The sequence below is a fragment of the Diospyros lotus genome, chromosome 10 (genome assembly GCF_014633365.1).
Source record: "Diospyros lotus cultivar Yz01 chromosome 10, ASM1463336v1, whole genome shotgun sequence".
NCBI lineage: Eukaryota > Viridiplantae > Streptophyta > Magnoliopsida > Ericales > Ebenaceae > Diospyros > Diospyros lotus.
This window is the reverse complement of record NC_068347.1, coordinates 28,252,018-28,267,718: the sequence shown is the minus strand read 5'-3', so window position 1 is coordinate 28,267,718 and position 15,701 is coordinate 28,252,018. Positions and strand designations below refer to the sequence as shown.

The following is a 15,701-nucleotide window of genomic DNA, read 5'->3' as shown; positions in this document are numbered from 1 at the left end:
CAAACCAATCCTTCCAGTAACAAAAGAGCAACCTTACTATTGTTTCCTAGGCTGGCTCTCCATATTATGACATTAATTAGTATTTATTTTGTTGTACATGTTAATTAAAGCATCACTTTACCACTTAATAATTCCAAAAAACTAATGTCTATATGAAGATATCATGAATCATGACCATGTATGCATGCGTAGTAAAGTTTCTTTGCTGGCTCTTTTACTTTGAGTTATTGAATAGTATTGGCCTGACAATCCAGGAAACAGCGGACCATCTACTCTACCCCAATCCTGGATCAGGAATGATACACGAACAGCATCTCCAGTTTTTTCATTTTCTTGGAACTGTGCTTGCAAAGGTATGGTTATGCCTTCTATTTGTTTTGTAGGCAGTGTGTAATATCTTGACGAAATTGAAGAACTGCATTAATTTATGCTTGAAGCTGATGGGGACCATGTCTTGGCCATCAGATTTGAGCACCCATCAACTTTGGAGTTTTTCACCTTCACAAAACCTGAGTCGTGAACAATTATTAAATTCAATGACTGTTAAATTTAGGAAAATGATGATATGCTTCCTTTTGGCCAGTACTGGTTCTGGTAGCACCCCAGAAAGCGATCGGCTTCTATGGTCATTTCTGGCTCTAGGCCTTTTTGTAATCAACTGAATGAATTCTTCCCTTAATTCATATGTACACATACAAGTCCTCTTATAGAGGTGAGAATTATACAACATAGGAAAGATTACAATACATGAAAATAAGGAAAGATTACATATACACAATTCTAGGAAAGTTTCCAAAGTTGGAATTAAGAAAGTATCCTAATCTAGATTTAGAAACTTCTAGAAACCATAAGATCAGACCAGCATTAATTTCCCTTTTGGATAATGAGCCATCCTTTCCTTCTTCTTCATTTTGTTAATCCTTCGGGAATCAACACTTTTATTAGTTAGTCCTGGTAAAGCCCTCAGGCAGTTTAATAATTTGAAACAAGGTCCTAGATAGCATTCTGTATTTTTGCCAAAATCTAGGAGGGATCTCATGTAACATAAGAGAACGTGTTTTTATTCCCATATGCACTCATTTTTATCCTCGATTTCCTTGCTGAAAAGCGTTTGAACATGTTCCTCTTGTTTGTATCCTTTGTTTCTTCATCAGTGCTTCTACTGTTAGCTCTTGCAATCTGGCACTTTCTGCTACCTGTTTCACTGTCTTTGACTGTAATATCTTCACCGTAAGCCTCAATTCCTCACTCAAGCCACTAATAAAGCTTGAGACTAAGTAGGCCTCAGTTAGGTAGGGGTTAAAATTAAACGTCCAGGATTTTAACTCCTCAAATTTAATTTGGTAGGCCTGAACGGGATTTTAACTCCTCAACAGAATTCCTCCACCACATCAGTCATGTTTTTATCACCAAAACTTTCACTGTCCACTGACAGTTCTTTCTTAACTGGATCCAACCTTGGAACCAAGCATTAGCAACATCATTCATGTTATAAATTGGGAGCACTGATAGCCTTTAAACACACCCAAGAAACCGATCAAACACCCCTCACAATCACTCACAACTCACCAGCCAACACACCACAACACAAACATATAATAAAGAACAAAAACTAAAGGCATAAACAGAACAAGAAAAAAACATCAAACCACATGAAATGCAACCTTTTATCCTGGCTCAAGCCAATTGAATTGGTTCTACATCCAGCAGTCCAACACCCTCAATCAAGCATCCTTTATTCAGTAGAAATTGATCGGTACAAAACCCAAGCTCTTAGACAATCCTATTGCTCAAGTACAATCCCTCATTCATTCTAAGAAAGCCCAAGAACTCATATACAAACCTCACTTTCTCTAGAACGTGTACTCACAATAGCAATCGAGAGCTTGAAAGAATATTAGATCTCTCTCGACTGCCGCCTTGCCCTCTTATTTATAGATGAGGCGGAACCCCCATATAACTAATCAAATATAGGATATTATAGTTAGACCCCCAAAGATACAACAATTATACTTTGAGAAATAAAACTCTTTTAACTGCCTAAAATAAATCTAGCTGATAAATCTTCAAAGCTTGCATTGATCTCTTATCATCTATCTCAAGGCAAACACAACAGTTCAAATAAGAAAAGGCCAAACAAAGGGTACAAAGTTTCTGATCTCTATTGATCTGGTATGTTATAAAGAGTAAAAAGTTTCTGACATCGTCCCACCCACCACCTAGGGTTTTGGCAGTCAAACAAAGGGATTTCCAACTTAGGCGTTGGAAAATAAGGCTGATTTGTTGCAGCCTGTACCTCCTGCCTCCTCTCAATCACATTCTCTCCAACTACAGCAGGTTCTTCCTCAAATCCAGAAGATCTAGCTGTTCTATGGATCACTCTATTTCTTAGCAGGAGTGGATCTGATCTTTCTTTAGGAGGAAAATGAGAAGGAAGACTTGAGGCAGTTTTGATAACATCAACATAAATCTATCTAACCTTCTTGCTAAACCATCCATAGATGTCTTAAACTTTTGATCTAATGTCTCGAACTTTTGATCCAATGAAAGGGTCGCCTCATGGTTTCTGCTGGATCCAAATTCCAGAGAATCCACTCGAGCCTGCAGATTTGAAATTGTCATATTCACCTACTGCAATTGAGCTTCAAATTGCTTCATGTGTGTACTATCAGCTATGGCGGAAATTCACTAATCAACTGAAATTGATGGCCGAGGAGAAGCTCTAATACCAAATTGTCATGTCCTTAGGTCTGATAGTGTGAATTCTCAGCCAATTGGCGAGAACTAGGGCAGAGAGTAGGGAGAATGAAGAGGAAAATTCAGAGAGAGAGAGAGAAACAGAAAGAGGCAAGAGAGAGAAAGAGAGAGAGATATTTCTGGAATAATACTTTGATAGCTTTGCATTAGGCTGGATTAGCTTTATGTACTAATCCAAGCAGCAATTAAGTTGGCGCCAACAAGACTGTCAATTACAAACTCAAAGTACAACTATGAACAGGTAGCCCTAAGTACAACTGCTACTACTAATGTTGTTTAGGTACAAACATTTAGGAGCATGACAACAAATAAACAATATAATTTATATAACAATAATGCACAAAAGCACAAGCAGGCATGAGTAATTCCTTCACACAACACCTATAGGCTATTTTGGCAACAGAAAAGCATCAAAGCCGCGAAGTGAGCGAACAAGCCTAGATTGATAGTAGACCAGACTAAAAAGTTAGATTGGAGGGATGACAACCAGAGGGTTGCCTGTCACAGGTGAGCTTGCCGGTGGAGATAAGTTGCCAGAAGGGTCGACTACGTGCCATCATGCACCAAGGTTTCCTACCGCTTGATGACTCCAACCAACCTCCAACGACTCCTCTTGAACTCGCTAACATGTACCTAGGGTTACCTAGGTTTTTGATAGGAAATTGAGAGAAATCAGAGGGGGAATCAGACTAAGAGAGGGAATTGCAGCAAGAAATGGGGAAGGATTACAGACAGAACAACAAGGAGAGGGAAATCAGAGGGATCGGGAGAGAGAGATCAGAGGGAAATTGGAGGGAGATTGAGAGAGAGTTCAAGAGAAGGAAATGAGAGAATTCATTCATCAATTCAAACATGCCTTCTCATCCTCAGTTGTGGCTTATATATAGCCTGACAACCTCCCACATGCACCCATGTGCAGTACAAACAGTAAGCCTAACTGCCTATAGCTAAGGGCAATTATCTATAACAGAAAAGAAAGGAAAATTACAATTACTACCCTATTAAACCCTTGGGTCTTGACACTCACCTCCCCCAAATCTGCAAGATTATGTCCATTACAGCTATCAAAAAGCAAGAAACATGAGAAACCAAAGAAAATTATATTGGTTTGCATCAGTTTACATTGCTTCTCTCTACTTGATTTCTCATTTTTCCTCCTCTTACTAGATTTTTTGGGACATTATACAGTCTTCTCTGACTTTCAGAGCTGATAGCCTTTCATTTTCATTGTTTTTTTCTGTTTTTTCTTGCCTAGGTGAGCGCCTGTGGTGCTTGACGCCTCATTAGAGGCGCTTGCCTTGGCAGTGCCTGAGTAAAGGGGCCTCACCTGGCACCATGCAAGGCGCTTCCACGGTGCCTTGCATCACCCAAGCACCTAGGCAAGCGCCTTTCTCACCTTTGATTACACTGGGTAGTACGTGTTAGCTTCTGTATGTTGGCTATTTCTTCTTTCCCAGCAATTATGAGTCCATTCTGATCTAGTCATTTTTAATATATAGTTTTCCTTCATTCTCATTATTTTATTTTTTTCCTACTAAACACTTTTCAGATTTAGTAGACATTTTTTCTTATCTTCTTATTCCCATACTAATTTTGTTTCTCATCAATCTTTTATTTTTTTCTTGATATAATCTATTAATTTACTTTGCCTTTTTTTGTTCTGACTATTATAGTTGAATTGTTAGCTATCTCTTTTTCTAAGATGATGGTTGCATTGTTCTATGCCATCTGCATCTTGTCTTTTATTGTGCTTTATGGTGGGATGTGATATCTCTTTGTAATTACTGCAGGCAATGTTTGAAGGGATTCTTGTTGATATACCATTCACAACATTCTTATTGAGCAAATTAAAGCAAAAGTAAGGTTTTCCAGATGGCTTCCTGGGCTCCACTTTACGTTGTTTCTCTATGAGCAATCCTATTTTTTTGTTGTGTTTTTTTTGGGGGGGTGGGGGGCCCTGGGGTATCCACTTATTACCTGTCTCTGTTAGTGGTTGTATGTGATGTTATATTTGAGATATCCCTTCATTAATTTTGAGTCCTTGGGTTTCAAACTATCTAAATAGCAAATCAATCGTGCCTGCTGTCAAATTTAATTTTAAGTTATTGGTTCTTAATATGATCTCCAGGGTAGGCATTTGGAGTGGTGCTTAAAGTTCCATTATCTTTGTACAATGTAATTCCTTACTAAAATATGATGTTTCATCACTTAGGTTGCTTATATAGTATTATGTTAGTAACTATTCTTTACCCTGTGATTTTAATGCTTCCATACTTTTGTTGAGCAGGTACAACTATTTAAATGACCTACCTTCCTTGGATCCTGAGTTGTATCGCCACCTTATTTTCTTAAAGGTGATTTTTCTCCCCTTCCCTAGCGTGCTTCTTTGTGAAGTAGCTCATAATAGATCCTTACCCTTCAACTGGTTCATAAAATCACCAAGAAATAAAATGTTTAAATATTGTTATTTCCATTCCAAGCAGAAATTCATGGAATATGAATAAGTATTATGAGAAGGAAAATGGAATCCTCTCATTGAATAGTGAATGAGGAAAAGGAGGCCTCTTGATGGGGTGATGTTTTCCTCGTGTAAATTTATGTGTGTGTTCAACCAAGAAAAAATGGAATGTACTTTTAGTCTGTAAATTGATGGTTTTCGTGTGTAACCAGTGTAATTGCTAACAAATATAAATTGAAATCTGTTTCATAAGCATTCACAGATTTTGTCGTACCGATTACATTTCTTCCTATGGTTGTTTGTAATTTAGTTGTTTTTTGCTTGATGTACAGCACTATGAAGGTGACATTTCTGAGTTGGAATTGTACTTTGTTATTGTAAACAATGAATATGGGGAGCAAACAGAGGAAGAACTGCTTCCAGGAGGGAAAAACACACGGGTCACAAATGAAAATGTCATTACATTTATTCATCTTATAGCGAACCATCGTTTGAATTTTCAGGTAAAAAGGGCTTCATCTTCTATTTATTAAATTCAATTTCCGAGGAATTTTTATTTTTTATAATTTTGATGTGATAATATGCCTTTAGATACGCCAACAAAGTTCTCACTTCTTGAGGGGATTTCAGCAGCTTATCCAGAAAGATTGGATTGACATGTTTAATGAACATGAGCTTCAGGTAATTGATTCCTACCGAAGAAACTCATGAACTGCATTTTAGCTCAGAATTTGCTGGGAAGAGCTATGAGATTTGTGAAGAAGTGGAAATGTACAAAGAATTAGAAGTCTCCTGTTATAGGTTATGATTAGGAAAGAAACTGAAGCATATTAAACAGATAATTTTTTTAAAATACCACAATTTTATTTTTAAAAAAAAAATTAACAAAACAGTACAATTTCCAAACTAATTAACAAACTGCTCTGCTTCTTTCACCACGGAAATCCACACTGGAAGTGGGGCTAACATAACAATTTTAACTGGACAAATTAGCTCTCACAGAAGAGCAAGTTACTGTCAAAAATGCAATTTTGCAAAGCATTGCACCATGAGTCTCTCCCATTCATGGTAGCCTTGTGCGCACAGTTCCACAGTAACTCGCTCTTCATAATAGCAAGTTTGTGTCGTTAAAATTACCTCCCTGGCCCCACCTCCAACATGGACTGCTATGATGGAAGAAGTGTAGTAGTTTGTTAATTTAAAAAAAATAGTATTTAAAAATATTTTTAGTTTTGAACCAATTTATATACTGAATTGAAGGTCCATCCATCCACGAATATACTGTGACCAATGACATTCCAGTCCTTCCCTTATGGCTATACATGCCTACTGGGAGTACCCTAAACATGAACTTGTACCAGTTAATAATACTGAATTGAAGTTCCATCCATCCATGGATTTATTGTGATTTGTGACCAATGACCATTTGATCCCTTTCCTAATGCCAATTACATTCCAGTGTATGTGTAGCGGTTTTCTGCATTCATCAAAGGTGCTTTCTTGTCCTCCTTTATCGAACAACTTATGGAACTGGATATATTGAATATATGCTGAATTGAAGTTCCATCCATCCATAAATATATTGTGATTTGTGACAAATGACCATTCGATCCTTTTCCTAATGCCAATTACATTCCACTGTATAGCAGTTGCATTCATCAAAGGTGCTTCCATCTCCTCTTTTCTAGAACAACTTATGAACCTGGATAGATATGTTCAGTCATAACCCTTTCCCTCATGGCCCTTCAATAACAACACAGAACCTGTCTCAATTCTATGCCTATGCTACTATTTAACTGTTTCATGGGTGATGTTTGATTTTCTTACCTTGCTTAGACTTGCTATGAGGTTATTATGAAGGACATTATGTGCCCTGTTGCATCACTTTTAGGCAACTGCTGGCATTTTGCTTCTGATTTAGGAACATTACAGAGGGTATGGTAGCAGTCGTGTGTTCAACCAATTAGGCAAGATGGATTGGTTAAAACTTAATCAATGCCATCTACTTGGGCTGGTTGGATTTCAGTGGTGCATTATTCAAACACCCTTATCTACCTCAATTTGGTTCTTGGTTTAAATCTGCCACACCAGCCCAAAAAAAGATACATGAGCGTGCATGCACGCAAAATTATAAAAAAAAATGGTAGTTATGATAAGAAAGGAAACAGAGGTAAGAAGGTTCACCAGGTATGGTAAATTTGTTGTACATATATGACTAATCCTTTTCTTTTTCTCAAAGAAGATTAAGAATAAGGTATTATGGAAGACATGAATATTGCAAAATTATAAACAAATGATTTAAACAGTTACTCAAGTATGAGTAATAATATTTATGAAAATAAAGGTACCTACAGTGACAAGGAAAAGAACAAGTGACTTAAGTATGTCTATTTTCTCTTTACATATTTATCTCCCCTTTCTACTTTCTTAGTTTTTGGTAGAGGACTAAAAGAAGAGAGAGAGAGAGGGAGAGAGAGAGCAAGGAATCCAATATTTCCAATTAAACATATTGATACTCACTGAAACATTTAAAAATACTTTAAAACAATGACTTGTTTCATGATATGAGGATATATCTAAATTCATTATAGGAACATACTAAGAATAGGAAAATTTTCTTAAGATATTCATTAAAAGTGACAAATAAAGAAGTTTGAAGATATAAATTAAAAGAGGGATCGGGTGTAATCTATTTTCATCCTTTGTTATTATTTGTAGTTATCATCAAATTTTCTTTTCTCTTTCACCTTTTTGTTTTTTCTTACAATTTTTAGGTTATTTTCTGACCTCTACTTGAAGACTATCAAGTACAAAATTTGACTCCAAGTATTTATTATTCATTACTCTTCAGCCATTGTTATTCTTAATGTTGTCGAGGAGAAAAATATATTAATAACCATGTTTGACCAAATATCTCCCAAATAAAAAAAAATGTATTGTAGTATTTGTAAACAAATTACGTTATAACTAGTGTTGTTTTTATAAATTTTATTTGGTTAGAACCTTTATCACATTTAAAATAGATATTTGTGGTTCACATGAATGCTGGTTGATTTTTGTTTTTTACTGAATTACTTAATTGTAAACTTTCCCACCTAGTGGGATTAAGGCCTACTTTGTTTTGTGAAAAATACTGTTGTTGTATCTTAAAAGTTTTTAATTGTTCAATTGTTAAGCTCACATAAATATTTATAAATAAACATCAGTTTCTGGTTCCAAATATTTTGACACTCTGCAATTCTTTTATTGTTTCCCTCATGTTCTTGAAATGTTTCTACAATATTTTCATTTTCAAGTTAACCAACATAGGACATTAAAATGATGCTGTGATCCTTAATAATATAGTGCAAGAATAGAACAACAAAGAGAGAGAAGAGAGGAACAATAAAGGAAAGAGACGCAGAGAAGCTGAGAGAGAGAATATTTGGAAGACAAACTTGAGAATGGGGAAGAACATGTAGAGAAATGAGAGGGGGAAGAGAGGATATAACCTGCAAAGGAGAAGAGGAGGAAATCCAGCAAAAGTAAGAAAGATAGAGAAGAAAATAAAATCTAGTGGGAGTAGAAAGACTTCCAAATATTTAACTTTTATTCATCCTCAAAATCATAATTTTAACTAGTTCTGTTTGTATGCTAATCCAATACCATTTAAATTCTACCATGTAGTGTATTAAGCATCTTAAATAAGTTTAAAACACATTAAGACAAAATCAAAGATTTATTTGCTAATTTATGTGTCCCAATTATCTTGACTGCAAAATTCTCTTAAAAAAAAAATTACTCCAACAAAAAAGGTTAAGCAAGAATAACTCCTACATACTTGTCATATGTGTCAAAACAAGTCAGTTTTGGGATATTTGAGGTGGTTAGATTTTTTTACGATTTGGTGAAAAACTCTTTCAATTTTATGCTTATGTTTCTTGTTTCAATTCCTGGGAAAGGGAAAGTATAGCATTTTTGTTGGAAATGAAATAAAATTTTATTCAATTGCTAGCAAGGATATATTCAAAATCACTTTTTCCCATTGTTGCTAACTTGTTATTGTTGAGAGTAAAAAAAACAATAAAAAAGATAAAATGAACTCTATCTAATAGCTTAAGTTGTTAGATTAGATGGTAGTTAACAATTTTTTATGGTATTAAAACAGGTAAAGGTACTAAGTTTAAATCTGGCCACTGACCCAATATTTAAATTGTTGTACGTGTTTGGACCAATTATGCAATGAAGTCTGGACATATGTGAGGGGGTGTGTTGAGAGTAGAAATAATAATATAAAAGATTAAGTTAACCTTCTATCTGATAGTTTAAGCTTTTAGATCAGATAGTGGCTAGGAATTCAACTGTTGTCACCAGATTTACACACTATGAAGTCTTAACGTGTCTTTCCTTTCTCTTTAATTTAATTTTTGTCTTAAAGGGTTCCCCATGCATCCTTTTAATTTTAGATTTAAATAGCCTCTCTGTAGAAGATATGAGAGCAGTGTCAGAAGTGCCACGATGGCATCTAAAATGGATAGAGGCTTAGGGTTAACTTTTGTTATCTGCTATAAAATATTAAAAAGAAAGTACCCATGGAAAATGGGGACTACCTCTTGAGCTTGATGCATGTTCTTATTACCTGTAGCATCAACAAATTATTGTTGGACTTAATTAGGGTTGTTAGATATTTATCCGAAATATCAAAAAGCATTGATGTTTCTTCCAGCAGATAACCATAAGCTCTCATAGCCTCCCTTATGTGAAATACTCCTGCATATGGAGTGGCGAAAAAGCTGGCTGTTAAGGTAATTCATATAGACAATACATACTGTAGAAAAGATGCAAACAAAGACTTTATGAGCCTAGCATCCAAGATCTTCTTGAACTTGGACTTCTGACATGATGGTAGAGTTGCATGGAATTCTAAGGAAATGTTTTATCAAGTTCTAAAATCTGGCAGTGCCTTCTAATTTGATAATGAAATTAGTTGAGCCAGATGGTCTGAATCACGTCCTCTTCCCATTTTCCTTGGATAATATTATTTGGTCTTCAAAATACTAAGTTGTATGGGGGCTTTAACTTTATTTGCATATTAACAAGGAGACTTGTTATTTATCAAATCAAATAAAATTATACGTGTGCCAGATGACAAACTTGAAGCTTATGAAAGAGATTTTTTTTTTCCCCAATTTGAGTTGTGGAAATAACCTCATTGCAAAACAAGGGTAAGGCTACATACAAATATGACTCTTCCTTGACCATCTCAAAGAAAGGAGTCCCATGGGGACACTCTTTTTATGTAGAGAACTAGATGATCCTTAATTTTCTTGTACACGGTTTTTGGATGGATAACCAATTCTTCACTTGGAATAAACTTGTTAAATTCTTATGAAGCCATTTAGAAAAACACATCTCCTTATGATCAACTGAAATTTTTTAGGTTTCATATTTGTTTTGCAAGTTCGATGAAGAGATCATAAGAAGCTTTAGAAGGTGTGGGTATGATGTGAATATTTTCAGTATCATGTCTTTGTTTGTATTTATGACAGCTATGGTACTTACATGTTAGGTTTTTGTTTAAGATTGCTATCCTCTTGGCTACATTGATAATTAAATACAAAAATAGACAAACAAACTTTGGTTTGTCATTTTTGTGATGTTTAGAAATAGGTAAAATAATCACTTTAGCTTCTAACTGGGTGTCTTTGTGTACTTATAAATCATATGCATTTCTTGAAGGCAGTATTTTCTTGCCATGGAATACATGAAATCTAGTTCCCCTGAGTTTTAAGTGTCAACTTCTAATTTTTTTATACATTTTGTATATAGTTATGAATTGGTACACTCTCAGGTACCAAACAGTTATTATTTTATCATATCATTATGTTGCGATACAGTTCTAAGAAATGGTGCTGAAAACTATAATATGTGTTCTCTGGGGTTCAGTTTCCAACTCCTTTCCTTTATTTCCCAGCTTCTGATATCTGGATCAGTTGATGGCTTTGATGTTGAGGATCTCCGAGCACATACTAATTATGGAGGTGGCTATCATAGTGTAAGTTCTTCATGTGCACTCTCCTCCTTTTTAGTTTAGTTATAACTGAATTGGGTGATTGGGGGAGACAAGTTTTTTTGGCAGTCTCTTAGGTGGGTTTTGCTTTAGATGTTTTCTGTAATTATTTATCAGCAAATTATCCACTCGGTTTCTTTAAATTCACTAGGGGCTTGTTCACTGCCAGTTTCCCTGAAAACTCCTTGTGTACTTGGATCGGGACCAAGGTTGTAGTTATGTTGTAATTTACTATTTCGTGTGTTTGCAATTGGATGAACTTTTTATTCTGGTCTTTTATTCTGATTTTCATAATTAAAGTGGCTGACTCCACCTAGCGGGATTAAGGCTGGATATGTTGTTATTCTATTCTCTTGTTTCCATCAACTCCTTTATTGCGAACATGCCTGCACAGCTCCTTGGGTTTTTTTTGAAGTATAAGAGCATGGGAATTTTAATATCTATCTATCTTCTCCTCCTCCTTCGCTTGGTAAATGTCTATATTCATTTAAGCTTTCAGTATGTGGCTTTAATTTTGGGTTTTTTCAGTTTTTTTCTCTCTTTTTTAAGATTTGGAGTTTTGTGGTTGATAGCTATTATTTCTTTTGACAGGAACACTATGTAATTGATATGTTCTGGGGAGTTCTCAAGAACTTTTCCAGGGAAAACCAGATGAAATTTTTGAAGTGAGTTCATCATCTATCATTTTTAGTCATATTTAAACTCTCCAATGTTTGGGTTGTACGTATACCTGGTGCAGTTGTTCATGTTGCCATTACAAACTGTTCATATACTAAGCTAGATTTTCTCAGCTTCATATCCTCCTTATGTTCTTTTCTGCACATGCTATGTGAGGAGCATGATCTGTGGAGGGAAAAGGAAAAGGAAAAGGGAAAGAAAGGAAAGAGATTTGTAGAAATTTGTGTTCAAGCTAGATGTACTTTCTGGTCAAGTTAGAACATGAGAAGAAAATAAATAGAAAATGACATACTTGATTCACATATGCAGCACTGAACGGTATGTTTGAGCTGGTAACTAGAATTTACTGAGGGTTTGGAAAACATATAGCATAATGAATCTGTTAACTTATTCCATGAGATTTGCAGAATAATAATTTGGGAGCTTGTTTGGAAAACTGTTAGTGAATCAACTTACTGATTTAGACAGTGTGACAGAACAGAGATCGATTGAAAATTGTAATTTGTTGTTTGTTGACACCAAGAACCTGACTACAAAAGTAGAAATCAAATACGAATTTGACTTTCAGATTTAAATCCCTCATTTCTTCCAGAGTTGTGAATGGAAAGATAGAAAACACAAATCCAAAAATTCCTAAGTCTTCCATTCTGTTTGGTCTCAGAGGTCTTAATTTCCTTACTTGTGTTTGTTTCCCAAACAGTTAGGTAGTGATTTAATTTTTCTCCATGTGCAATGATCAAGCATGTCTAGCATGATATGTCGTCTTTGTCTCTCTGTGATTAGGGTTATGCTGAAGGTATCAAGAAATTTGGCATACATCATTAGTCCCATCCTTAATGACTCTAGTTAAGGCAATTCCTACCTTATAATTGAGAATGTTGGCTTTGTTTATACAAGTCTCATAATTAAAAACCTTGACCTCAATAGTTTTTAGCATGATAGTCATACAATAGTTTGCAGCATTTCTGATACAATAATTTTATTTTTGGGAGCCAATTGCTTGAGTGTGATGTATTGAAGTCCGCTTAATGGGATTCATTTTTTTCCCACTCAGTTTACTCATTAAACTATATGGGAGCACTGCATTTTGTTTACTGTACTGTCTCACTTCTAATAAAACATATGTGGAGTTTTTGCTGCTTCAAGTGGCTCCTGTCGTTAAAATAAATGATGGGCTCTTTCAAACATTGTGCCACCACATATTGCACTTTTGGCCGTCATTAGCATTTATATAAGCTGTTAGGGGATAAACATCTTATGGAAAGTACAATAACCAAATGTTTCTATCTTTTTAGTTTTTAATCCTCTTCTGTGGTTTATGTTTTCCTTAAGGTTTTCTACTGGGTGCTCTCGAGGACCTTTGCTTGGATTTAAATATCTAGAGCCTTTATTCTGCATACAGAGGTGATAATCTGTCTGTTTTGTTTTAATGATTTTTTATACATAATATTTTCTTGCTTATTACTAGCTTCTTCATTTGCTAAGAATCTAATTTTTTGTCTTAGGGCCGCCGGCGATGCTTCTGATGAAGCTCTTGACCGGTTACCAACATCAGCTACTTGTATGAATCTTCTAAAGCTTCCCCCATATAGAAGGTTTGTCCCAGCTCTGTTCTCTTTCTGCATAAGGACACTATCTTTGTTCCTTTGTATAGAATGTCTGATGCTCAGTCAGAAGTGCACCACTTACAGTACCAAACATGTATATAAGGGCCTCGTGCAGATCCCTTTTTTACTTTCATATTGACTTTTCTATGGAAACCCCTATCACCTCATGTGCAAATTGAACCAAGATTGAGCCACCCGAACCTTCCCTGCCAGCTACCTGGTCGGTTAGCCTATCCCAATTCTCTTCGTGTAGTAATTAAGATCTTGTATGAAAGTTTGATATCTTCTCATCAAACACTGGCAGGGCTTTCCATGTAGTCATATTATGCCTGCAGTGATTTTCTTGATATATCTTCCCAGGTCGATCTAAGGGGGAAAAATATCCATGTGATATTGAAAGGGTTTGTCAGAGCTTGAATGTTGAATTCATTAATAGCTTATTGCCATTCAACTCGATCTAGATCCATGCCCTTCATTCAAATGAATGTGCTATAATCATGTGTGAGAGTATTAATCATTATTTGCTGTTATTTAGAGAATCTTTGTTGGATACCTTCTCTTGTGGACGGCCTGGGTCTGTTTGTTTTCAGTCAGTCGTTTGAGAATGCTACATCTTGCTACATGTAGATTGCTTTGATTTTGATTACTATCAAGATCTGTTTTGTGTACTTCACTTGTCTGTTCACTTCTTGATCAAGTTGTAGTCAGGATGCCCTCCAAACCTAAAGAAGACCCAGTTAAAAGTAATCATTCAGTCTTATGAAACACTAGCAACAATTGTTAAATTAACTGCCTCCAACTGAAAAATCTCTCCCCATTCCAATTTTTTTTATCAGTTAATAAAAAGAAAGAATAGCATTTGAAAGCTTCTTCTACTACTCCTAGGTCTAATCATTCTATGAACCTCTTTATCCAACACCCCCCCCCCCCCCCCCCCAACTCTTCTTCCCCTGAGATGATTTCGTTGACGTCTTTTTGTACATGTTTTCTTGCGTTTTAGCATTAATGACACTGAAACTTGTCCATTATATAGCAAACAGCAACTGGAGCAGAAATTGTTGTATGCTATAAATGCGGATGCTGGTTTTGACTTGAGTTGAAGGATCTTACTCTTTCCAAGCCTAAATGATCTGCTCTAGGAGAGAACTGAGGTCTTGACAAAGAAAATGCGCCATGTACTGGTCGTCTGTTGTAATCACTGGCTGTGTTCGGAATTTTCAATGACTACAGGAGATGAAGACAACTGCAGAAGATTATCAAGACATCAAAATGAACACGAAAATCATGTAGATATAATGCACAACCAGCCAAGTCCCTGATGTACATGTACATAGGTGGGTCACCTGTTGTGAGGCTGGACTTGTATCATCTTTTGGAAGTTTTTTACATACAGGTGGTGCCTCCCGAAAGCACTGCATCCTGTGGTGTCTGTGAATGTCTTCACGTCTGCATTTATTATGAATTAACGCATTTTGAGAAAGGGCGGGCCAATTATAATGGACTCGATCCTAGATGACCAATGTGGTTCTGTTACTGTGTACGGACTGGTGGTAATCGCTTACTCTTTTAGATGAATAAAAAGGGTTTACAGTGGCGGCTTTATTCCAGGTGTATAACCCAAATAACTGCCTTTTATATTGTAATCACCAATATGTTTTTTCTTACTACTAAATGTTTCTGTTTGTTGCAGGATCAACCTGTCCTTTTTTGGGTGTTGAGATTCTCATAAACCCTAAACAACAATGTGGTGTTGTACAAGGTTGATTAGGTCTGCTAAGATTGGTCTTATGTTTGCTTAAGTTTCTGCTGTGAATGCACTTGAGGAACAATCATCCATGTCTGTCTTCTCATGGTGTCTATTAACTTTTGAAACCTTAATGTACTACTATATGTTGTCCTGAGGGCATGCGTATAGCATATTACTTATTGGATGGGTTTTCTTTTTACTGAAAAACTAGTGGCTTCTTATATATATATATATATATATATATATATTGAACCTTGCCGACCGTTTAGTTTATGGTTTTTGTAGTTTTGTTTTTATTATTTTTGGAATTTTAGGTTGATGTTTTCATATAATTCTTATTTTTGTAAATATAATTGTTTTTGAGATCAAGGAAAATATTTTGAGATTAATTTTTTTAAAGTAGAG

General features: G+C 35.5%; 1 protein-coding gene across 6 annotated transcripts in view; it reads left to right on the top strand.

The window, feature by feature from the left end:
• The window catches only part of LOC127812052 (E3 ubiquitin-protein ligase UPL6-like), a 75,338-nt gene extending 60,187 nt beyond the window's left edge, over nt 1-15,151 (top strand). For all 6 annotated transcript variants that reach the window (XM_052352334.1, XM_052352332.1, XM_052352331.1 and 3 more), the window contains 10 exons: nt 255-353; nt 4,548-4,615; nt 5,045-5,111; nt 5,548-5,718; nt 5,807-5,896; nt 11,169-11,249; nt 11,856-11,929; nt 13,275-13,346; nt 13,448-13,537; nt 14,583-15,151. In XM_052352334.1, the coding sequence (XP_052208294.1) occupies nt 255-353; nt 4,548-4,615; nt 5,045-5,111; nt 5,548-5,718; nt 5,807-5,896; nt 11,169-11,249; nt 11,856-11,929; nt 13,275-13,346; nt 13,448-13,537; nt 14,583-14,649 (879 nt within the window). In that variant the 3' untranslated portion in view covers nt 14,650-15,151. The remainder of the gene's footprint in view (nt 1-254; nt 354-4,547; nt 4,616-5,044; nt 5,112-5,547; nt 5,719-5,806; nt 5,897-11,168; nt 11,250-11,855; nt 11,930-13,274; nt 13,347-13,447; nt 13,538-14,582) is intronic.
• The last annotated feature ends 550 nt before the right edge of the window (nt 15,152-15,701 follow it).